The 25,169-nt window shown below is 41.1% G+C and overlaps 2 protein-coding genes and 1 long non-coding RNA gene across 5 annotated transcripts in view; 2 read left to right on the top strand and 1 right to left on the bottom strand.

Annotated features, from left to right (window-relative positions):
* Positions 1-6,045, top strand: part of MAP3K5 (mitogen-activated protein kinase kinase kinase 5) — a 169,284-nt gene extending 163,239 nt beyond the window's left edge. For both annotated transcript variants that reach the window (XM_070417761.1, XM_070417762.1), the window contains 4 exons: positions 1,756-1,868; positions 2,546-2,655; positions 4,158-4,234; positions 4,888-6,045. In XM_070417761.1, coding sequence (XP_070273862.1) covers positions 1,756-1,868; positions 2,546-2,655; positions 4,158-4,234; positions 4,888-4,960 — 373 coding nt within the window. In that variant the 3' untranslated portion in view covers positions 4,961-6,045. The remainder of the gene's footprint in view (positions 1-1,755; positions 1,869-2,545; positions 2,656-4,157; positions 4,235-4,887) is intronic.
* The window catches only part of LOC139012196 (uncharacterized), a 53,726-nt gene extending 40,908 nt beyond the window's left edge, over positions 1-12,818 (bottom strand). For both annotated transcript variants that reach the window (XR_011471827.1, XR_011471829.1), the window contains exon 1: positions 12,578-12,818. This is a non-coding gene — a long non-coding RNA (uncharacterized lncRNA). The remainder of the gene's footprint in view (positions 1-12,577) is intronic.
* A 128-nt stretch (positions 12,819-12,946) lies between these two features.
* Positions 12,947-25,169, top strand: part of MAP7 (microtubule associated protein 7) — a 138,335-nt gene continuing 126,112 nt past the window's right edge. The window contains exon 1 of the mRNA XM_070417756.1: positions 12,947-13,071. Within this exon, the coding sequence (XP_070273857.1) occupies positions 12,999-13,071 (73 nt within the window). The 5' untranslated portion in view covers positions 12,947-12,998. The remainder of the gene's footprint in view (positions 13,072-25,169) is intronic.

Genomic DNA, 25,169 nt, shown 5'->3' with positions numbered 1-25,169 from the left:
ATATCTCCCACAGCTTCTCCATCACGCCCGGAAAAGTGAGCCGAGGCCCAACATTCACTTCACTGCCCTAAAGAGAGGGCAGCTGGTGTGGCACAAGTCCTAAGCATCGGCAGTCAGGGACTGGTTGTGCCTATGCTGGCCCTTTGTTTTTCAGTTGAATATTACCTGATATATTGGGGCACATTTATTGCAAAACAAGCTTAGAAAAAGTGTTAGTGTTTTTAGGAAAGGTTGTAACCCTCATGTTAGAAATCTTATATTTAGGACTGCGATTTTCAACCTTTTCCATCTCATGGCACAAATAAACTAATTACTAAAATTCTGCGGCACACCAAAAAATAGGTAAGTTTTGAATCATTCACACCAGACAGCTATTGTTGTGTTGGCTCTTGTTATTTAATTTGACAGTCTAAGGGAAAACAGATCAGTGCCCCTGACTAAAGAGTCAGGTATTGCATGTGTTAAAATTTTCACAGCTCGCCAGTTGAGTCACTGCTTTAGGATAATTACCGATGAAAGTAAATCAGGCAACAGAATAGCCATTATTAAAGGCCAAGCATTTTAGCTACATTGTCTCATTAAATGCTCACAGTAATTCTTCCAGGAAATTTTCCTTTTACCTTTTAACAAATGACAAAACTGAAGCCCAGCAGGGTGGAGTAATTTGTCCAAGTTTGCACAGGAAGTACAGGGTGAACCTGGACGTTCCCAGAGCTGTCTTTCAGTTGCCCTAGGTGCTGTGCTGCCTTTCAGAACGTGATAGCTGATGCAGAAACAAAAGAATCTGGTCCTGAGTTAAATCTATCAATGCTCAGAAAAGGAAATGCAGTTTTCTAAGAGCTGTAGTGTATGCAACAATTTATCCCGATAATCTTATGAATAATTATATATCTTAAATTATAATTCCTAATCTAAATTCCTAATCTAGTCACTTGGGACGTTTTGACAGAGAACAGTGTTAGAAAAGGCAAGTAGGTTATCAGCTGGCTCTCAGTTGCATGGCAAACCTTCCATGGGTGAGGGCCGTGGTATAAATGATACCTTAGTTTCTCCTTGTTTCTTTGGAAAATGTATTAGATGCCAACTAGGAACTGAATGTACCAGGAACACAGCTATCCTTTTACCTTTGCCACTCCTTTAGGAGGGAGAGGAATAATAGTAACAACTACAATGACCAGTAACATTTATTGAATCAGGTGCCAGATACTACAGGTGACCTCACCTATAGTTACTTCTCAAATATTCATAGTTTTAAAAAATGACCACCTTTCTCCTTTGCATTGATTATTGTATTACCCATATTGACCAACATTTTTTTGATAAGGGACCATACATGTAAAATAAAGGTCTGTTAAACTAAACAGATACAGTGTGTATATATATATATATATATATATATATATATATATATATATATATATTTTGGCCATTTATGGTCATAAAAGATACGCTAGAACAACATCTCTGAAGATTGTGCAGACAGTTGGGATGGAGGTTTTGAATTCTGGTCTGGAAGCACTCTCCTAGAGCTTTGCTGCTCAACATGGAATCTGTGGACCAGCAACAGGAGTACCACCTGGGAGCTCCTTGGAAATGCAGAATCCCAGACCTCCCAGAGCTACTGGATCAGAATCTGCATTTCAATGAAATGCCAGGGGTGTCTGCTCACTGTAGCTTGAGAAGCCCTCGAATAGAAGGTCACTCTGGCTGCTCCAGCTTTATTACCTTGTCAGTCACTATAATTTTCTTCTGCAGATTACTGGAAGCATTGGTTCAGAAAGAGAAAGAATTACAAGCACTCCTTCATTACGCTATTGAAGAAAAGGACCAAGAAATCAAACACCTGAAGCTTAAGTCCCAACCAATAGGTGAATAAGCAGAACATTTTAAAGTGAAACTGTTCAACCAGGCTGCCACAGGAAACAAAGCCAGCAGGCAGCTTCATTTCATGGCTTAGTCAGCATCTGTTACTTGTACCACAACTACAAATAGAGATTGCTTTTAATTCTTAATTGTAGCAAATTATCATTTCTTATAAGTGCAGTAAAAATAAGATGATTCGTAGCCATCTTTTCCTGAAATTATAAATTATTGAGTAAATAGGGCTCTCTACTTTTTTCTTTATTCTTTTTAAAGATTTCACAATGAGATGATTAGAAGAAAATAATACTGTTGTCATTTTTGCATTTGTATTCTGTGTATTCTAGCTTTTTTCATATTGCAAATAGTGGAAAAGATTATTACAATTATCTGGTTAATTACACTCATCTTAGTTGCATGAAAAACAGTACAATTTTGGTACACCAAGTTTATTCTAAGAAACTATAAAATTGATATGAAAGTTAAAGGTGGGAGTATCATTACATTCTTGCTTCTGACTCTCCATTTCTCAGTAGATTAAATACTCTTTAAGCATTTTATGTATAGTTCATACTGCCAATCTTGATTGTTTCTATTAATTATTTAGAGCAAAATCTTTTAAAGTATTAATGACCTCTCTTAGGTGAAGCTAAGAATGCTCCCTTTCCCCCCAATTCTCTCCTAGATATTCCTAGATCACCTGCACATCGCTCAACCGCTGGCAGAACTACTGAAGATTCTAAACTTACTGACTGGCTGAGAGAAAATGGAGCTGATGACGACACTATAAGTCAGGTAGAGAAAACTGTGGGACAAGCATTATGTCACTTCATTTCATAATGTTAAGTGTCCACTATAGGCTAGGCACAGGGATACACTGGTGAGCAACTCAGACCCCGCGCTGCCCTCCTAAGGTTTATAGACTAGGGTACCCAGACAATAATCAGATAACTCCACAGATAAAAGTATAATGATGCTCTGGTAAGTTCTGTGAAAGAAAGGTTATCAGATGTTATGAGACAGAGGGAGGGAGAGGTTGGGGAAGGTGCTTTGAAAAGGTGGTGAGTATGTAGGAATAAACTGGACCATAAATATGTATGTATTGGGTGGACAGACAAAAAGGGGAAATCATTCAAGTATAGAATATGCAAACAATCATCTTTGTGGTCCAGGACTCCTAAGGAATTTTATATTTTTTAAATGAAAAGTGTAGAAATCAGACAGAACAGAACTAAAATAATTCTCTCTTTTGTGTATTAACTTTTTAATTCTCTTGTGACATTATTAAACTCCACTGGGCATTGGCTCTTTATGTAATAAAATAGATCTATTTAGTGAACTTACATCAGGAACACTTCCTGTATAAGCCATATTATATCTATAATAACCTAATTCTTCTCTGCTCCTTATGGACTTTGTAATCAGCATGAATAGCATTTGTTTATGTTTAAGACTACATATATGTATACACATATTCACACAATAAGAGGTTATATTTTTATAATCTTATAGAAAGGGTCTCTTAATACAGTATTACATTGATTTCAGTTTTATATTTAAATCTTAAAAATAACTATGAATAAAGATGTCTTTTCTTTTGACTTGATAATTTATTGCACCACTAAAATGTAGGGTCTCCTTAGAAATCTGCATTTAACAACTTACGCTACATACATTTAAACAACTCTCTTGCCTATGGAAAGTATGCATAGGCAAGAGAGTTGTTTGCATAGGCAAGAACTTGAATGCATGCAATCAAGTTCTCCAAAATATCCCTCTTCCTGAGACTCAAATCTCAATTAAGGATAGCAACTGATAATCCTCTAAATCATTGCCCCCTTTTTTTAGAATTAAAATTAAAAGCTTCAGTTTAAATTCAGGACTCTGATATTCTAATAATTATTTGAAAGTACCTTTTATGAGACATGAAAAGTATTAAGTGTAAGCACTACTTTTTCTGGAACACTTCTTATCTACTTGAGAAAAATAAAGCTACCCAGCAGCAAACCTCTTAAAGACAACCATTATCTTACGAGCAGCAGATGTAATTAGACGTCCATTTAGAAATTCTGTGTTGCTTATACTCTTCCTGCATTTGGAAGTCATGGATGTATCTCTTTGTAATTATTTTGTCATAGGGGGGAACTTTCTACTAATAATTCCAGAAGGTTATATTTTTAGTGGATTTGCTTTTAAATTCATTTTTAATTATCGCCAATGTTTACATTATGGGTAGCGTTTGCTATTAAAGGTGTATAAAACATCTAATGTTTATGCATCTATTACTTTATCCACAGTTTTTGGCTGAGGATTACTCACTAGTGGATGTTCTCTGCTATGTTACACGTGATGACTTAAAATGCCTGAGACTAAGGTATCACTTTTCTTTCTGTTCAGTTGTCATGATGGCAAGAGTCCTGGGCTGAGATCAGGGAGTCTGGGTCCCTGCAATCCTGGGCCGACCTCTCTGGTTCTCAGTTGCTCTGAGTAAACTGAGTTGGTTGGACCAGACTATTATTGAGAAGCTTAATAACCAATATTTCCATATTAGTAAATGCAAATCAACTGGAAGAATATTTTTGATAATGTATCAGACCAAGACCATGCAGTTATTCTAAAGCTGCCTTAAACCAATCCCTCAATTTTGTTCCTGATTGTACCATACTTGGAAATATTAGGATGGGGTGCTGATTTGCCATCTAAATACCTGGTATAATCTGATACAGTTTCCTGTAATAATTGTTGTTTTTTTTATCTGGCCAAGCATATGCATAATTTTCTCACACCGGCCCATCTTTGTCTAACAAAGACATTTTAAAAATGCTGAAAACTTTTTTGCTTTGGGACCTGGTAGATTGTGGGAGTGGGGAGGAAAGGCATGGAGGGATGATGAGAAAATATATACAAAAAGAACACATAATGACTAAGAAGGCTTTGGGATCTTCATGTTCTGATCAGAGCAGTTTGAAAGCTAAGCAGTGTTTGAATGAACTGTTCCCTTCCCCATGTTCTTGTGTCTTTGAACAGGGGAGGGATGCTCTGCACACTGTGGAAGGCCATCACTGACTTTCGGGACAAGCAGAGAGACAAACAGACTTGACTGTCACTCCTTTGTTTCCAACCTCCCTGGAGATTCTAACAACACAGAGCTGATCTTCGAAGGAGGGAGAATCCCAGGGAGAGGAGAAAGAAGCTGCACTTTAAACCCAGTATTTGTTTACTCGTGTTAAAAAAAAAAATAGACAAAGTACACTGAAATTTCCTAAATGCTTCTATTTCTATAATTCATAGGGACTTTTTTGTAAGGACTCTCACTAGGATGTTTAGGATTATTTTACTCTGAACATTTTAATGGAAATATTTTGAACTCAGCAGCTACTGACTAGACTTCAGCCAAATGTTTATTTCACACAAAACGGATGTAACATTTCATGTGATTGTGCATCACTGGAACAAAACCAAAATGTGACCACAACTTTTTAGGTTTATGTGTGTTTGTAATATGCTCTAATAATCTGAGTAGAAATGCATAATTTCAATTGTTGCATAAAGTTTATGGTGTTTTTTTTTAATATGCAGAATCTGAGCAATGGTTTATACTTATCTGTGTTAATTGTAATATTGATATATTTTGTAACTTAAGTTTCTGGCCTATAGTACATTGGTTTGAGTCATTTTTGTTACTACTGAACTGTACCAGTTGCACATGCCTGAATCATAGTAAAATTAGCTTGTTCTAAAGCTATCCATTGTCTCATATTTACTTTAAAAAGTAAAAAAGACTATCAACATACTGTTTTTATAAATTCTAAATAGTTCTCATTTTGTTTAGCCAAACTACTGTGTTAAATTTCTAGTTGTTTCTTCAGCTATAACATTAAATAGAATCTGTCTTCTACTCAAGTAATCGAAGAAAACTGATCTCCAAGTTCTTCCTCATGGCAACAGAGTGGTTCAGAAAGACGTAAAAGAAAAAAGAAAATTAAAGAAAGTCACTGTATTTTTCTCAAAGCCCTGAGTTATCTTGAATGACTATTGTGTATCTCAAGGGGCCTACAAACAGCATCTCAGTGGAGAACATTGCCTTTTCTATCTCTTTAATTTCTCATATTGAGGGAAATATTTTATTGTAAGCTGAATATTATATTTAATAAGCCTGCCTGTATTAAAAGGATGAAGTCTGAAGCTCTTCGATGGATCAATGAGATAAACAAATTTCTTGAATACAGAGGAAACTGTTTAGTATGCAAGATAAAAATAATACAGAGCTGTTCACTTGGCCCATATGTAACAGTCTTTGATAAAACAGAAGTCATTTTTATGTCTTTTTTTTTTTTTTTGCTGCAAAAAGCTTTATTGTTTCATTTGGTTCAATGCATGGGAGAGGGCTTCAGGGTGGTTAAAAGAATGACTAGTAGTTTCAGGGAGAAGCTCAGGCAAAAGGCAGACACCAGGGGAACGCAGAGGGGCCCCTCAAAGGCCTCTGGGCTCCAAAGTCATGCTTGAGGGTAAGCCCAGCCCAGCCTGGGGGCTGGCCAGGTGTAGCCCATTTTCTTGATAAGTTTCACCTCCTCACCCAGGAAGTGGTTCTCAAGGAAGTTACAGAGGTGAGAGTCTGCGGGCAGAACCCAGGGCCTACAGCTCCACAAGGGCCTGGTTCAGGGTCCTCTCTAAGGCCAGGGCGGCTCCCATGGCGCCCTGAGTTTTGCCCACTCATCTTGGGGAGGCTTCAGCAGGTCCTGGAGGAGAATGCGGACACCACGCTGGTTTTGCAACTTTAAGGGACGCTCAGCACCCTAGGCTTCTCCGCCAACTCGTGGAAGAAGTGGCCCATGCCCTTGAGAGCCACATCGTTGGTGGAAATAGAAGCCCAGAGAGAGGTAGGTGTGGGGGGCCCGCAGATGCAGGTTGGCCCTGCGGTTGAACGCAGCCTCCACCTCGGTGGAATAATTCTGACGAATTTGGGAGCTCATGGTTGTTCGGCAATAAGGAGTTAAGGTAGAAAAACAAACAAACAGTGTGTTGCTGGTCCCGGAGGTGGTTCTGAAGGTGGTGACTAGATAAGATGCAGGAGAGTGGCCGGAGGCTGGGAGAAGGGGTGTCCCTGCATCTGTTCCAGCCAAACACTGTTGAAGCAAGAGACAGATCTGGACTGCAGAGGGCACTGCCAAGTCATCTTTATTTCTATGTGAAAATCCAGGTACTATATATATATATTAATTATTGATTTTTTACAAAGAGGAAGGGAGAGGGATAGAGAGTTAGCAACCAAGGTACATGCCCTTGACGGGAATCGAACCTGGGACCCTTCAGTCCCCAGGCCAACGCTCTATCCAGTGAGCCAAACCAGCCAGGGCATATATATTTTTTAAAGTTTATTTTTATTGTTGACACTATTATAGATGTCCCCATTTAGGTATTTGATTATTCAGAAAGTTCTCACCAGTATTTTGTCATTTGATATTTGCAACAATATAGCTGCATCTTTGTTTGTTTTGCTTCCCAATCCGGAGGACAGATCGCTGCCCTGACCCCTTGTACCCTGTGGGAAATTTTGAAGGAGATGAAGTGTAAATTAAGTGGCGAGTCATTTCATTCATACTGAAATACAGGGTAACTTTTTTTATTTTATTGATTTTTTTTTTTACAGAGGGGAAGGGAGAGGGATAGAGAGTTAGAAACATCAATGAGAGAGAAACATTGATCAGCTGCCTCCTGCACACCCCCTACTGGGGATGTGCCCGCCACCAAGGTACATGCTCTTGGCTGGAATTGAACCCAGGACCCTTCAGTCTGCAGGCCGATGCTCTATCCACTGAGCCAAACAGGTTAGGGCAGGGGTAACTTCTTTATGAAGCCACAGTTCATCTGCCCGATAATAATGCTTCTTTTAGACCATAAATATAGTGCTTCTTTTAGACCGTAAATAGGATCAAGCTACCCATGTTCAACCAACTATTTTATTTTTTCATCCTCACCCAAGGAAAGGATATTTTTTAAAATATATTTTTATTGACTTCAGAGAGGAAGGGAGAGGGAAAGAGAGATAGAAACATCAATAATGAGAAGAATCATTGATCTGCTGCCTCCTGCATGCCCCACATTGGGAATCGAGCCAGCAACCCCGGGCATATGCCCTGACCGGGAATGGAACTGTGACTTCCTCTTTCATAGGTTGACGCTTAACCACTGAGCCATGCCAGCCAGACTCAACCAACTCTTTAATGATAGTCTTCTGCGGGGGCCCTCGCTGTAACCAATCTTCGTGATCAAATGTTCCTCTATTCCTACATGGTTCATAATACATTCCCAGACATCATTTTTGGGTCTTAGTCACACAAGAAGGCAGTTCCATTATGGCCCAAGTTTCATGAAAGTTTCCATCAATCTATGGCAGATCGTACACCCAGCTTCACATTAAAGTGACCTGGCTGCTTTTTAAAAATATCGATGCCACCATCTTAGAGAAACTTTTTATTGGTCTGGGAAGGGGCCCAGAGATCTTTTTAAAACCTCTACAGATGACACCATCAGGTCCCACCTCCTTATTCAAAGTGGTACCCGGAGAGAGAAATGGAAAGCTCCTTTCCGTAGTGATGATAGTAAGATGGTTACCATTCGTTGTTCATTCAGTGTAGCAAGAGTCTAAGCACATAGGCCTGGAGCAAAACTACCACTTGCCTTTCCCCCTTGGGCCGATGAACCTCAACAAGTCTGTTTCCTCATCTGAAGTGGGGAAAACAGTCTACCTTCCTCATGGGGTTGTTGTAAAATTTAAATAAAACAATGCAGATGAGGTGCTTACTGCAATGCTTAGCAGATACTAAGCACACCTCTCTTGCCTACTATTGTTATCTATTATCATTCACTCAAAGCAGTCATTTAGAACTCACTGGGTGAGTACAGTATGGTACACAAACGACACAATTCTCCGCCGATGTTCATTGTCAGTGGTGAAATCGAGACAAAGCAGAAACTACAATACATGCAGTAAGTGCTGTACTGATCTGACTGCTGGAGGGGATCAAGAAAAGCTTCCTGGAGAAGTGAAGTCCAAAGCTGAGCCTGGAAAGATGGTTGGTGACAGCAGCTACACCCCTGGGCGGTGCACAGTCTTATAAGAAACAAAACCGGAATTTGCCGGGGAAAGTAGATCCAGTGTTTCTTTTTAAGCACATTTTGATCTCTTTCTCCAAATCTTATCATTGCATATTTTGTTTCATTCATTCTTAAACCATTACAAAAAACGCTTGGCAACGAGGAATTGTTGCTAACCCACTGGGGATGCCTGCTATGTGTGAGGCACTGTAGCAGCAGGAGAGATATACATGATACCCCTTAAATTTACAATATAGGCAACACATATGTCATCAAGAACACCAGCTATTTGTAAAAATATCATTGATAACGCCAGGCTTTATAGATACCCTAGAGGAGTGATGGCGAACCTTTTGAGCTTGGCGTGTCAGCATTTTGAAAAACCCTAACTTAACTCTGGTGCCGTGTCACATATAGAAATTTTTTGATATTTGCAACCATAGTAAAACAAAGACATATTTTTGATATTTATTTTATATATTTAAATGCCATTTAACAAAGAAAAATCAACCAAAAAAATGAGTTCGTGTGTCACCTCTGACACGCGTGTCATAGGTTCGCCATCACTGCCCTAGAGAGAGACAAATTCGCAATAACAACTCACACCTCGTCTATGTTAAAGGCTAGATGAGGGGTAAGTCCAGAAGCCCCTGGAGAGGTTCAGAGGACAAGCTTGCTGGGAGCATGGGCAGGTGGAACAGGCTTCATTGAGGAGGCAGACCTCACCCTGGGCCTTAGAAAGAAAGAATTATTAAGTCAGAACCAGGGAAGTCAATCAGGGCACAGCACCAAGAACAAAGGCAGAAAGCAGGGATCTGCAAAGTGTTCTGGAGAAAGTGAGCAATTTTTATATTACATTACCCCCCCCCCCAATTGACTCATCTAACTCATATTTGGCTGGAAACATGAATTATAAAGATGAAAGGTGGAAAATGAGATAGAGCTCAGTGTGATTGGAGTTGACCAGGGAGGAAAGTGGAGTATATTTAATTATGTAGAAATGGGGGATCTATTAAGGTTTTTGAGCAAGAGGTGTATGTGTAAAGCAGTAGTGTGTGAGATTAATCTGGTGAAATTGTTTTGGGTAAATTAGAGGGAACAGAAATTGGACAGAACAGCTCAGAGAGTGTTACATATGTGAAGGAGGGTCTAGTAGGAGTTAGAGCAATAGGAATTGAGAGGGTGAGATTAAAATAAATTGACAAGATTTGGGAACTATGATTTGAGCAGTGACAATGGGAGGAAAGGCTAGATGTTGAGTTTATGTAAGAGAAGAATTCAAACACAGGCAATTTTGGAAGGGGAGCTGGTTTGGACATGATGAATTAGTGGCAGGATGATTCAATGATAGAAATGGCAGAGACCATTGAGAACTTATAGGTAGTAAGTCAGGACTGAGGTCAGGGGTCAACCTGGATGGAGATAACATTAAGTGATAGTTGTGAGAGAGAAAGGTTGTGGCCGACAATTTTGGGAGGAGGATGGTTTTGGGGTGGCTTGAGAAGGAGGAGGAATTTTAAGTCAGTAGAGAAGAAAAATGACTAACCACAGAGAAATTCGAAAAACCAGGACAGCCCTAACGGGTTTGGCTCAGTGGATAGAGCGTCGGCCTGCGGACTGAAGGGTCCCAGGTTCGATTCCGGTCAAGGTCATGTACCTGGGTTGCGGGCACATCCCCAGTGTGGGGTGTGCAGGAGGCAGCTGATCGATGTTTCTCTCTCATCGATGTTTCTAACTCTCTATTCACTCTCCCTTCCTCTCTGTAAAAAATCAATAAAATATATTAAAAAAGAAAAAAAAGAAAAACCAGGACAGTGGTGTAAGCCAAGAGGAAGATGATCAGTTGATAGAGTGAAAAAAATCTAGGGGGATGACAGATTAAAAATTTGATTTCATGCCCTGGAAAGTTTTCCTAGACATGAAAGACTACACTTGGTTAAACAAAGATAAGACAATAATGGCACCAGAGTCCACACGTTTATTAACTTCGGTGAACAAAATTATGACAATAGATTCGGGAGAGTTGGAAGTTGAGGGAAGAAATTTTTCAGAATCAGAGAGTCCTGAATGTGTTTGTTGGGGTAGAATCCCTGAATGGAGAATCCATTGGGAGTAGGGAGAAGAAAGGATGAGTTTTCAAAGGAGGCAGGAGGGGAGCAGATGGCTTTAGGAGCTCCAGCACCTCCCCCTGGAAAGGGGAACTGTGATGAATGGGAGAGATTTTGAGATGGAGGTGGGAGCTCAAGACAGATGGCTTCCGTGTTCTAAGTAAAGTACAACACACAGTACAACGTGATGGTGTATGACATTTAACAGATGTCACCCATTCCTGCATTTTCTTGTTACAGACGCCACATTAAATTTGGAACAGTCTATACAGGGCCTAAGGGCAGGATTTCGGTGTGTTTCTGTGTAACTGGTGACAGATGAAAACAAATTAGCAAAAGAATGGGAGAAGGGTGAAGCACACACCAAAAACAAAAACACGAACACAGAAAAATAAACACTAAGTCTTAATTTGGGGTGGAGGTCAGAGAGAGTACTCCTAGTTTACTTCAGTAGGTAGTAAATCAGAAGGTTGAAAATCAATCACTTCCCTTTCCCAAGGTTCTTCCAGAGTTCACCTCTCTAAATTCAGCTAAGAGACTCTTTCTGATGTTTGCAGCATTTTACACTCTGATGACTTAATGTAGTAAAAAATAACCTTTGCTTGGACCCAAGCTGAGGTTTAAAACTACCTTAACCTCCCCCCCCCCCAATCTGGTGCTTTATTTTTATTAGAAGTCTGATACAAGTGATTTGAATGTGATCAGTTTGCCTAATCCACTGTAGAAATGGCATTATGGGAAAATCCCTAAGTACACCACGGTGAAGTGTCTCTTAATCAAATCCTCTACTTAGCTAGTGAACCAGTAAACCAAATAAAAGCAGTCCACTCCTAGGCTCAGAGTGGCAGGTTTTTCATTAAAGAACGGTGGGGATTGTCACTTTAGCAAGAAATCCAACACTTCTCAGGCACACTTGGGCGTCCAATAGATTTTGCTGAAATCCTTAAGAGGGTTTTAAGCTGCTGGGAACTTTCTGGTTATGTTCAACCAGCCCAGGCTGTGGGAGTGCATTTCTGTGTAGCTAGACGGAACTGGTCGCTGCTCAATTTTGTTCCTTATGTTTCCATTTTTTGCAGGCCATATTTTTCCCCTCAGCATTTTGTTGCTATCCTGTACTTGTCTGTTGGAGCAGAAACTGGTATCTCCTCACTTAATAATCTGTTTCTTTAAGAGAGAGAGAGAGAGAGAGAGAGAGAGAGAGAGAGAGAGAGAAACTGTTGCATGTTGCCTTTTTCCTGGTCTTCCTGAGCAAGCTGGACGGAAGTCACAAGGTAGTTACTAATGAGAAGCCAAGAATAAGAAAAGCCACATCATTGGGCACAAGTTTCACTAACTTGTATGCCCTGGGGCTCGTCAGACACATAGGCCCGGTGAGAAGACTGGTCAGCAGCAATGGCGTCCTGAAAAGCAGATCCAGGCCGGATCCCAGCTTGGAATCCCGCCTGTGTACTTCGGCTTTCCACGTGGCCTCGTACTCTTTTTGCCCTGTCACTATGAACTTCAAAACTGACCTGGCTGCTTCAAAGTTCATGGTGGAACTGGGCGTCCCGATGTCCTCCTCTCACCTGGGCTGATCTGCTTTCTTCTGTCCCAGATCCTGGAGCCACTCGGAGTCGCTGACCCCGCTCCAGACCTCCCGGAGTGGGCTGCGGTCCGCGGCGGGGGCCAGGAGCTCGGGGCCAGGTGCCTGGCTCCGCCCGCAGCTCTCGCAGCCCAGACCCTGTGGCATCCAAGTGAGAGCCGCTGCCACGCCACACCTGCCCGCGAGGGGGCGCGCCGGGTCCCAGGCCTCTCCTGCTCGCCTGTGCTCGCGCCTCCTCCCTCCTCAACAGCGCTCACCTGTCTGGACTGCGGGCCCCAGAGGCGGGGGCCGGCGGGAGCCAAGCCGAGGAAGAGGGCGGAGCGGCTCTCGGGACGCGTCATCCGAGCACCATGGCGGAGCTAGGAGCTGGCGGCGACAGCCACAGGGGCAGCGATGGCGATGGCGCTGTGCAGAGCGAAACAGGTGACTGCGCAGCGCGGGCAGGCGGGGGTCCAGCGGGCGCGACAGGGGCCAGCAAACCGGTGGGTGGGCTCGCGCGGGGCGTCGGCGATCCCCTCTTCTGCCCGCGCGGGGCCGCGGCGGGGAACGGCCGCCCCGATCTCTGCGCACCCGGGATTGGAGCGCACAGTCCCCCGGCCCTCCGCCACCGCCCGGCCCGGAGGTGCCCGAGTACCGCGGGCCCGGTTCCGGTCGCCCTTTGGCGCTTCACCGCGACTTTCCCACAACAGGTGGAAACGCGCCAGGGAGCGCGGGCGGGAGGAGGAAATGGAGAAACGGTGGCTGCTCCCCTCCCACCTGCCGAGTTGAATGGGGAAATCGTATACCCCAAACCAAACAACCAGCCGGAAAGTCCTGGGCCAGGTGCGAGGGGCAGGATTCTCCGCTCCTGGGCACCCCTCCCCCTCCTCCGTGTCGGGGTCACACTCAGCTCCTCGGGGCTGTGTGCGTTGAGGACGATGGTGGTGCTGAAGGGCGCGGGGGACATGCGGTGAGCCGTGCCCGTCCCCCGCCCTGGGGTCCGCAGTTCCGACCCGCGTCCCAGAAAGACTGAGGTCGCGGGCGCAGGAGGGCAGGGGCTGGTTGCTGGATGGTGGGGACCAGCGAGTGGGGGCTCGACGTGCTCAGACGGGACTTGAAAGGGTCCTCTGAGCTCCTGTTCCAAGTCCATACACCAACCCTGGGTGAGAAGGGTGGTTCACCCCGAGGGCTCTGTGTTGGGGACCGCCCCCAACACGCACAGCCTCCGCAGCACACTCGGGGACGGCGCTCGCGTCTCCCCCGCACCCCACATCCTATAGGTGGACGATTTTTGCGCTCCTGATAGGTTGTTTTGGAGACACTGTCTTGCAAACCCGCCCCTCTCTCCTAGTCCCCTCTTCTTTTATTCTGTTCTTGGCTGGTAAACTCTGGTACCTTCCTGCACTTGAAATGGGGGCGGCGAGGCAGTTTCTTATTTTTAAAAGAAATTCAGATTGCAACGCGTTTGCTGCTTTACATACATACATAATCGGAAACAACTGTTTCCTAAATGTAAGACTCACCCCCGCCCCACCCTACCAAAAGGTATTATTGATTTAGATGGCGTGCTTATTTTAATGTGAAAGGTCCAGAAAAGCTATAATAGTATCTGCTCTGCTTGGAAGAGATGGGACACCTAAAGTCTAATGACTTCATCCCTCCAGGCAAAATACCCGCGGTTTAGTCCGACAAGGTGTCTTGAGCTTGTTTACGTTGAAGTCATGCTATTTCCAGGAGTGTGGTTTGAAAGATTTGTAGATCATTATTTTGGCTTGGGGTGGGGAAAGGGTGGCTAAGGGAGATGCTTTTGTAATTGCTTTAGAGAACTTGATGAACTGGGTGCCCCGGGTTAGACTCACCCAAGTGAGGGCAACAGGAGGGCAGCGTCCTCACTGTGAATGCAAATGGTGCTTCTGAAACAAAATTGTTCAAGGTAGTGAATACATGCCCATTTGTGCTAAACAAACAAAAAACAACATACTTTTTAGAACCAGCCCATGAACAACTTGTTCATATATGAGTGAATTTCAAACTAGCCTATTCAATGCCTGGGCAGGTTACCTAATGAACCAAGGTTTCTAACAATTGACATACAGATCAACCATGTGGCTGTCAGTGAAATAGTTTCTTTTATGAAAATGGGAATTTAATTGGCTGCCATCTTCTTCACAGAAAACAGTTGTTTCATATCTTTGCCTAGACACTTCAAGTTCCAAGGAACAGTTTTTACATGGCCTTTTGAATAACTGTTCTTTATAATTTACCTAAAACTTATTTCTGGCCCACATCTTTCTGTGGTGTATTTTTTCCCCCTAGCTCTTGATTACTATTAATGTTTTTAGTGTTCAGAAGCACCTGTGTGAGCAGGGGCCAAAGAAAGAGCAAAGGAGAAAATATATTTTTTAAAATCCAGATAGCAATATTTTGATCAAATAAGTGCAGATTGCCTGCATTTTAACAACTTAAGTTTTCCATATATTTAAAACATGTGACCTGTACACATAGGACCTCAATGCAGTACTTTATTCTTATGGACATATTTCACATACACATCCAACTGCTGCAAGTCTTTTTTCTTTTTTTTAAACAATCACAAGTTTGTAGAGAGGTGGTTTTTTTCCAGGGAGGCAACATTTGTTGAAGGATCTATTTTATTCCCTTTTTAGATCTAGTTCTTATCAGGTAAAGTCCATTCCTAAATGTCTTAGTTTTAGTGTCCCTGTGCAAAGACTGGTTTAATTGCAGAGCAATTTATATTAGAATCTCAGATAATTATTAAAATAACACCCATAATGTGTTCATAATTACATACATATGTATGTGTGTATATCAAAGATGGATTGAACATTAGTGTTATACTGCCTGTAAGACAAGATATTTGTTAAGAATATTGAAAGGTACTATATAAATCTAACATTTTAAAAACCATATGTCCTTCAGCATATATTTATCTCCTCCTCAAAGTTAGTCAAATAACTTGCCCTGTGGTGAATTTTTTTTTCTTCTTCAGGATGAACAGTTCTTTCACATATATTTTTCAATCGCCAGAGGTAATAAATGAGAACTGAAAAAAATAATGGTCTTGGAAATAAGTTTCCATTTCACCACTAGAGGACGTCAAGTCCTTTTCAGGTTATTATTATTATTTTTTTTTTTTAGTCTTTTTTTTTTTTTTTTTTTTTTTATTGCTTAAAGCATTACAAAGGGTATTACATATGTGTCCTTCCCCCCCCCCCCCACCCTTGACAAGCCCCTGCCCACCCTTACCCCCCAGTGTCTTATGTCCATTAGTTATGGTTATATGGATGCATACAAGTCCTTCGGTTGATCTCTTACTCCCCTCCCTCCTGTCCCCCAACCCTCCCTGGCCTTACCACTGAAGTCCGACAATTGGTTTGAGGCAGCTCTGCCACTGTATTTATTATTGTTCAAAAGTTTGTAATGGTCTTAATTATCCATGAATGAGTGAGATCATGTGGTATTTTTCCTTCATTGACTGGCTTGTTTCACTTAGCATAATGCTCTCCAGTTCCATCCATGCTGTTGCAAATGGTAAGAGTTCCTTCTTTTTAACAGCAGCATAGTATTCCATCGTGTAGATGTACCACAGCTTTCTAATCCATTCATCTACTGATGGGCACTTAGGCTGTTTCCAGATCTTAGCTATGGTGAATTGTGCTGCTATGAACATCTGGGTGCATATATCCTTTCTGATTGGTGTTTCTGGTTTCTTGGGATATATTCCTAGAAGTGGGATCACAGGGTCAAATGGGAGTTCCATTTCCAATTTTTTGAGGAACCTCCATACTGCCTTCCATAGTGGCTGCACCAGTCTGCATTCCCACCAGCAGTGCACAAGTGTTCCTTTTTCTCCACATCCTCTCCAGCACTTGTCGTTTGTTGATTTGTTGATGATGGCCATTCTGACAGGTGTGAGATGGTACCTCATTGTTGTTTTGATTTGCATCTCTCGGATGATTAGTGACTTTGAGCATGTTTTCATATGTCTCTTGGCTTTCTGAATGTCCTCTTTTGAAAGGTGTCTATTTAGATCCTTTGCCCATTTTTTGATTGGATTGTTTGTCTTCTTTTTGTTAAGTTGTATGAGTTCCCTATAAATTTTGGAGATTAAGCCCTTATCAGATATGACGTTGGCAAATATGTTTTCCCACGAGGTGGGTTTTCTTGTTGTTTTGTTGATGGTTTCTTTTGCTGTGCAGAAGCTTTTTATTTTGATGTAGTCCCATTTGTTCATTTTCTCTTTAGTTTCAACTGCCCTAGGAGCTGTATCAGTGAAGAAATTGTTTTGGCATATGTCTGAGATTTTGTTGCCTTTGTATTCTTCTAGAATTTTTATGGTTTCCTGTCGTACATTTAAGTCCTTTATCCATTTTGAGTTTATTCTTGTGTATGGTGTAAGTTGGTGGTCTAGTTTCATTTTCTTGCATATGTCTGTCCAATTTTCCCAACAATTCAGGTTATTATTTTGAATAGTTCCATTGATTGATATTCACAAAACTGCCTCTGCCCAAGCTTTGTATATTTAATTTTATGTTGGTGCCCAGTAACAGTGGAAAGGGAGTGTGCAGAGCTAATTCAATAACGTAATTTTTATAAAGGCTGCTGATTGAGACCAAATTCAAAGCTGCTTTTGACTAATTCATGAGACTAAAAATATTCGTGCACAGGTAATAGTTAATACCTGTAATTTGTGCATTTTGTTGCTTTTCCTTTGGAGAAATGACTTAGTACCTGGATTTGGGCTTTTTCTCATTTTAGCAAGCTGTGTGGTAGAAAAACATGGGTTTTCTTTATGATCTTGGTAATGACATTTCACTGCATTTTTCTAAATTAAAAAGTGATCTTTAAGGTCTCACTTAGCTCTAAGGGTCTGCGAATATCTGCAAATAAAAATTGTAAGAGGTTCAGGCTACAAGTTAGTGTTAAACTTGTCCCTTTTGAAATTCAAGTCCCAAAGCTAGTAATGCTTCGTTGAGGTGCCCAGATGACTTTTTCCCATTGTTTTGTGGCAAACTCTTACCTTTACATATTGCTTTTCACCTGTCAAAAGGTACTGGTGTTCCAGCAGAAGGTTGTTACATGCTCCCTGGGAGGCGCTTAGATTGTGTTGTGATTGAGTTGGACACCCATGCCAAACCATGTTGACTTATTTTTCTTGGATTTCTATGGTGCTCGCAGGTTTTTTGTTTTGTATTACTCTATCATAGTTCCAAATTTTAAGTTGCGTCCTAAAATCTTATTGCTATGGAATTATCACACTTTAAATCATTAGGGTATACTTTCATTCCCTTTAAACCACAAAGATGGACGTCCCAGATCTATTTTGACTTTAAACCAGTCACTGTCACTTCATTGAATATGTTTCTGTACAAGGAAAATAGAGGAAGTGTATACAGCTTGCGTCTGCACGACTTTCATGAGAAGCAAGCAGTTGGGGTTTCTTCAAAGTACATAAACGAAAAAGAAAATATCAGTAAGCCATCTTATTTGTTAGTCACCAATTTTAGAAGAGACTTTCTCAAATTGCAGAGGCTCATTTACAAGGCCTATCATGTGTGTGGGCATGTGGTGGGTGAGAGACTTTTCTCCCTAAGAAAATAATGTCCAGTTCAATTTTTAATTTAGATTTTTATCTCTTTAAAAGTTCAATAACATTAAATCTTAAAATATATCACTTCCTTGGGTGGGTTGTGGATTTAGATGCTCTGAGTAATGCCCTCTGATTTTCCTTATATAGTAGACACTGTGTTAATTGATTAATCAAATGTATCTTAAGCCGTCCTTAAAATATTAAAATTATATAATTCTTCAATAAAGTTTTATTTTTAAGAACAAAGTAATATTATTATATATTAACACACTTGACACTAGAATAAACCCAGAAATTTATTTTGCAACAGTGGCTTTCTACCTCTTACTTTCTCTGTGAAAATGCTCTTATATATGTAGAAAGGTATATCTACTAGTATATGCTTTGTAAAGTGATTTTGCATAACTCCCAGTGTCAGGAGCTAAAATAGAAGTAGAAGAGATGGCTCTACAGTAGAAAGAAAGCATTGAAATAAATTGAGAAATGGGGAGTGGAACTATTTTTAGTCTAGGAGAGCTATGGGAGGGCATATTGCTTTTGAATAGAAAAACCACATGGTCTTATAATCCAGTGAAACCTCACAGGGAACAACTCTAGTTTGGCATTTCTGATTGAGTCTTTGGTGGTCCCACTGTAACTAAAGTAGTCAAATTTGAGAGTGTCATTCCATTTATTTACAAACTGATCAGGTCCAACATTGGCATTGGCCTGCTACTCACTAAAAAAAAATCATGGAGAAAAAATGGTCCCAATCATCAACCAACTTGTGCAACAGAAATTTAAACCATTTCTATGATTAGAGCCACACTTCATTGTGACAGCATTGGAGGATTCAGGGAGGCACCCTCGAGAGAATGTAAGCCTTCAAGGTTTTGGAAGAGAGAAGGTAGGAGCCCAGGATGTCAGGAGGAGGAGCAAAAGGCTATTCTGAATCTGGTGATTGGCTCACAAATAAGCCTTCAGCCACCCTTGAAACATTTAAATTTATATAATTTTTCAGTAAAAATAATGTATTAATAAAAATAAGATAGTATTATCATATATTGATACACTTAACACTAGAAGAAACCAGGTGGATGGAGTTCAGACACCTGAACTGGGCATTCCCAACCGTTGTGAAGTGTACAATGACTTTTTGCTTTACAAAGCATATTGTTGTTTTCTATTATGGATGAACCTGTCGGGAAACATGTTCATAAAATAATTTGCAGTTTATTTAAAGCACATCTTTTGGTTATGTAAACCTCCCTCTTTTTTGTTGGTAAACCGAGAACAAGAACAAGGTCTTTTTCCAGTGAGCTGGATGAAGCCTGTACCTGGGCTCCAGAGGGACATGGGCGCTGCTTGTTTTAGGACAAGTCACTTCCCGCATGCCGATGTGGATATAGCAACCAGGTAGTACTGTCTCCAGCAAAAAAACAAAAAATAAAATAAAAAATTGAGAGGGAGAAATTTTTATTATTTTGATTTTTTTAAAGAAATATTTAAAAAAATATATATTGTTATTGATTTCAGAGAGGAAGGGAGAGGGAGAGAGAGATAGAAACATCAATGATGAGAGAGAATCATTGATTGGCTGCCTCCTGCATCCCCCCTACTGAGGATCGAGCCAGCATCCTGGGCATGTGCCCTTGACCGGAATTGAACCTGGGACCCTCCAGTCTGCAGGCTGATGCTCTATCAACTCATCCAAACCGGCTAGGGCATAAATTTGATTTCTTCACTGCAATATTGCATGTGTCTGGAACAGTCCCTTTTTAATACATCAAAGATTTTAGTGCCATTAACAATGGGAGTGTAGCATTATGCTAAAAGGTTAAAATGGTCCATTTGTGGTGTTTTGGAAAGTTTGGGAAAAGACGCCTTCGTGATTATAATGCTTCCTCAATTGCTTGTCTAAAATTCACATGAATTTTAAGGCAGGGGCTTAAAACTTGGATGTGAAAGGTGAAAGGGTTTTAGAGATGAGGTTTGGGTAGTCCTAAGTGTGCTTATCAACCTGTTCATCCTTCTGAGATGTTATCCTATCTAATAATAGACAAACATGGTAATTGACTGTACCTTCACTACGCCTCCCATTGGCTAATCAGCTCAATATGCAAATTAACAAAGATGGTGGCTAATTTGCATACTGCAGGCGGGGCCGGCAGCACTCGAGGATGCCCTCGGGCCCTGGGCCCCAGATCCATGACCTGGCAAGGGAGCAAAGCGGAGGAGAAGGGAGAGAGCCCAGGTGGCAGAGAAGGGAGGGAGCCGAGAGCTAAGCGGGGAAGGGAGGGAGCGAGGCAGCGGAGAAGGGAGCAAAGCCCGCCTAGGTGGCCTTCACTCCCTTCTCTGCTTCGCTCTGTTTTCAGGAAGCCCTATTCTTGCAGGAATCGGCTGGAGGAAGCCCTATTCTTGCAGGAATCTTCCTGCAACAGGCATCTAGTTTCTATATAAAGCCCCCTAAAATCTCAATGGCTTGAGGTTAGGCAAGACTAAAACAAGATAAACATATTGTATATCTAGTTCTTGGAAATTAATGCTTCATATCTTATTTAAAAGCAATTATTGATGCATTAGGAATCTTTTTGGCTTAGCAGTTGAAAATTTCAAAAGCTTCTGGGCTTGCTATTTAATCCTAAGTATATTTGTCTCTTATCTGTATAATTTAGCTTAAGGCTTTGGGTGTTTTGGTTGGTTGATGACAATTAAGTGGATATGCTAATCCTTTTCAGTGTGGGCCTTTAACAGAATGAAAATGACCAAGCCTCAAACTTACCCACTATGGTTATATAATTTGGCATTTCAATTAGATATTTCTTTCCTCTATGTTGATTTCAGAACTATTTTGGAGAACTGTATATAATTTTTTTTTGTCAGCATTGACTTTAGTTATCAAATGAATCAGTAACTACCATATATAAAGTTTTGTACCTCAAACCTTCATACACACTTTATTTTCTTATGAAAAACATGTTTTATTCCACCCTCATCCACATGTCTACATACTTTAGTTTTCTTCTATGACAACAAGGAAGGTTTTTTTTATTTTTTTAAGTCCTCATTACTCTACTTTCTAAATCATTTAATGTTGAGACAATCAGACTGCTTGGTTTATATAGTGATAAAAGGATTTATATGGTAATGCTTTGAAGCTGACCTGTATTGGAGTCTCAGTAAGATGTCATTAATGAAAACAGGGGTGTTAATGGGTCCATTCTGCAATGCCCTGACCCCAGTTTATGAATATTATTTTAATAGAGCATTGCAATATTGGGCAGTGATTTGAGAAAATAGTTTTTAGTGAAGAATCTGATCATTGACACGTAGACCTTAGATTTTGGAATGGCATGCTTTTATTTGCAGCATGTTGATTTTAGTATGGGAATAGAGCATCTTAATCTCTCTTGGGTCACTGACCGTATGGTTAATTTGATGTCAACTTGACTAGGCCACAGTGTCTGGTTTTTTAGTCAAACACTAATCTAGATGTTGCTGCAAAGGCATTTTGCAGATAAGATTAACATTTATAGTCAGTTGACCTTAAGTAAAGGCGATTACCCTTAATAATATTGAGGCTCCATCCAATCAGCTGAAGCCTTCAGAGAAAAACAAAAAACAAAAAAAGTCCCAGAAAAGGTCTTTTACCTCAAGGCTATAACATAGAAATCCTACCTGAGTCTTCAGCCTGCTGGCCTTCCCTTCAAATTCTGCACTTGCCAGCCTCCACAGTTGTAATAACCATTATTTCTTAATATAAATCTATATATATATATATATATATATATATATATATATATATATTTACTAACTATACTTTTCTCCAGAGAAACAGAACCAAAAAAAACTGTATGAGAACCATGACTGAAATATTGACCCTCAGAAAATCAAGGATTTACCCCCAAAATTATGCAAAGACATCCTAGTTATTTTTAAGAGAAAATTTTAAAATAATTTAATCTAATTTTAAGGTCAAAACAAAGGATATTAAACCTTCCTAAATTGAAAAAAAAATTTTATTGATGTCAATTTTAATTTCAGAGAGTTTTAGGAGAAAGAATTGGGAAGAGCAGCAAAGTATCTAAGGACAGGATTGGGGAAATGTCTCAATACATTCTAAGCCATATTGTTCTTCACCTGTCCAATTCTTTACTGGCCTAAAGACCCCTGGCTGTCACTCTCCTTAATGTGACCATAAAGTAATAAACTGAATTGGTTTACCATTCTTCAGTATTGCTTTTCTCACACAGACCTTTAGATGTCATCTCTCAAGTCACATAGCCTTAGTGATCCATCCATTCAAAGTTGTGTCATTGAGGGAAAACCTATATATCTTACTCATCTTTACCTCCCTTGCTAGAGTTTTCCACATAGTTGGTTTTCCTTAAGTGGCAGGAAGGTGAGAGAGTGAGGAAGTCTGCAAGCCGCAGGTGCAGGAATCATAGCGTGGCCCCCCTCTAACCAGAACACCCAGTGAGGCTTCCGTTGTTGTTTAGCTTTAAGTCTGAAACCTCTGGGGGGCATCAGTTGAACGAGTAAAACAATACAATGGACCTGCCTTCAAATGTAGTCATGGGAGGTCTAAGTGCAGAGGGACAGTGACAGCAAGAGGGAGGCTGTCTGATCTCTCGTAGGCTTTTTCTCTCTGCCTGACTGTTTTCCCCTGGACATGTAGCTCCAGTTCCCATTTTCATCAGGTCATGGAATCTCAGGATCAGAAGAGACTCTGGAGATTTAAAAATCCAGTCTGTCGACAATGCATGAACGCAACACTTCATCCCAGATGGGTGTATGTGCACAGCTGTCTTCAGTGATGGAAAGCGCAGCTTGTTATGTGCTAACTTCCAATTATCAGTCCCAGAACTACACAAAAAGTAGCAATCCTTCCACACATTAACCTTTAATTCAGTTATTTCATTCCTTCAGAGTCTTGTCTTATTTCTCCAGAGGAAAATGTCTCTTCTTTCAAATGATCCTGTGATCAGTCCTAGCTTGCTCTCTTCTGAATGTGTTCTAATTAATCATTCCATTTGAAGTCTCTAGCTCAGACCATGTGATCTGAGGACCAGAAACTACAGAAGGCTGTTCCCTTCATTCAGCATTCTGGATATCTGCTGATAGCGCCCATGATACTGTTAGGATTTTTACTGCCTCATCACGGTGGCCAAGTGCAGTGATCTTGCTGTCCAAAGACCCTCCTTCCTGTACCTGCTGGAGGTTGGGGAGGTCTTCATGCTGTACCTGTGCAGTTGTACTTTTTAATATAAAAAATGGTATAAAAAATGGTGTTCAGCCCCGTCGGTGTGGCTCAGTGGTTGAGTGTTGACCTATGAACCAGGAGATCACTGTCAGGGCACATACCTGGGTTGCAGGCTCGATCTCCAGTAGGGGGCGGACAGGAAGCAACCGATCGATGATCCTTTCTCATTACTGATGTTTCTATCCCTCTCTCTCCCTCTCCACTCCTCTCTGAAATCAATAAAAAAATATTTTATAAAAGAGGTGTTCGTATGTATCACTAAATTAATCTTTTTAGCTATAGCCCATTATTTTGATCTGTTGAGATCATTTTGGACCTGATGCTAGGCATCTCTCAGCTTTGTTTAATCTACAAACATAAGGCCTTGTTCTCCTCTAAATCTGTAATAAATGTTCTTATTCATCATCTTTCCTTTCTCTTGCCCCTTTCTCCAGCTTTCACCTGAACTGTTGCAGGAACTTGGTATCCATGATCACCCCCTGAAATAAGCCTTCCACGCTGCCTGGGGGTGCCTGTTAAAAAAACGTGAGGGATTCTTGTACTCTTGTCTTTGCCATCTAGTCCCTTGGCCATCACTTGAGATCCCTTTTCCCCACCTGGACAACGTAGTTACGTAACTGGTTATTCTCTCAAGTCTCACTCCTTCTTCCTCCAGCCCATCCTTTCCAGCTGCCAGACTGGCCTGCTTGGGCCACACTTTCAGTCATCAACACCCCTGAGTGGCTCCCCTTGCTTTGTTTAGTGGGTGAACATTATCATTTGGCCGCTGCCTCCCCTCTCATGTCATCCCCAAAGCCCCTCATTTTGCATCCTTAACATGATTTTGCGACTCCTAAAGCAAGACAAGGAACCACTGTTTCTTAGGTTATGTTTTTTTTATTTAATCTTTCTAATAGGATGGCTCAAAAATAAAACAGCATGGGACTGCTTACAGACCAATGATGAATTAGATCACTTTTAGAACACAGTCGTGGGATATCTGTTTGATGATTCTGTTGAACCCAGCAGTTGATTTCTTTGCCTCATTTTGAATCTGTAGAATTAGATATCTAACCTAATAAGGGTGTCACTATTAGAGGAGAGGACTTATGGGGCACATTTTGACTTTTGTCAAGTTCAAGAGTTCATGTAATGTACATGAATAAATCTTTATCAGTGAGAATAACGAACAGGAGGGCCCACAGGCATTCTAACGTCTGTTCCTGGGTTAAACTTGAATGTGGCACTTTATAGTATATGCAACTTAGCTAGTGATGCCTAACGTTCAGGAAAGGGTTTTAAAGAAAGCTTAGTATCCACACCTGACGTTGAGATAAATGAACCCTTGGGGTTAACATTTGTTGGTGGTGGAGCAGACATGGGAAAATGGATTCTGCCGCAGAGCACATTGTTCACCATGCAGCAGCGATTTATAGAAATGGAACAAAAGGCACGGCAGGGACTAGCACCTCTTCATTGATGGCCTGTCACTGCTACAGTAGTATTTACTGTCTTCCTTATGTGCCTGTTAACACAAGGTGGTAAAATGAAGATCAAAGCAAACCTGCCTTTTTCTTTTCCTTTCAAAGGGCCAGTCTTTCTTGGGGCAGGATTTCTTTGTCCAGCAGCCTGCTGGCAGCTCTGCATGTGCTTGAAGATGGCACAGAAGCCATCGGGAAGTAGTACCGTTCTAGGAAACCCTTTAACTTC

Source organism: Myotis yumanensis, unplaced genomic scaffold (assembly GCF_028538775.1).
Source record: "Myotis yumanensis isolate MYYU_CA2020_CCGP unplaced genomic scaffold, mMyoYum1.0.hap1 SCAF_6, whole genome shotgun sequence".
Lineage (NCBI taxonomy): Eukaryota > Metazoa > Chordata > Mammalia > Chiroptera > Vespertilionidae > Myotis > Myotis yumanensis.
Note: the sequence above shows the minus strand (reverse complement) of the source record. Positions and strands in the feature narration are given on the sequence as shown.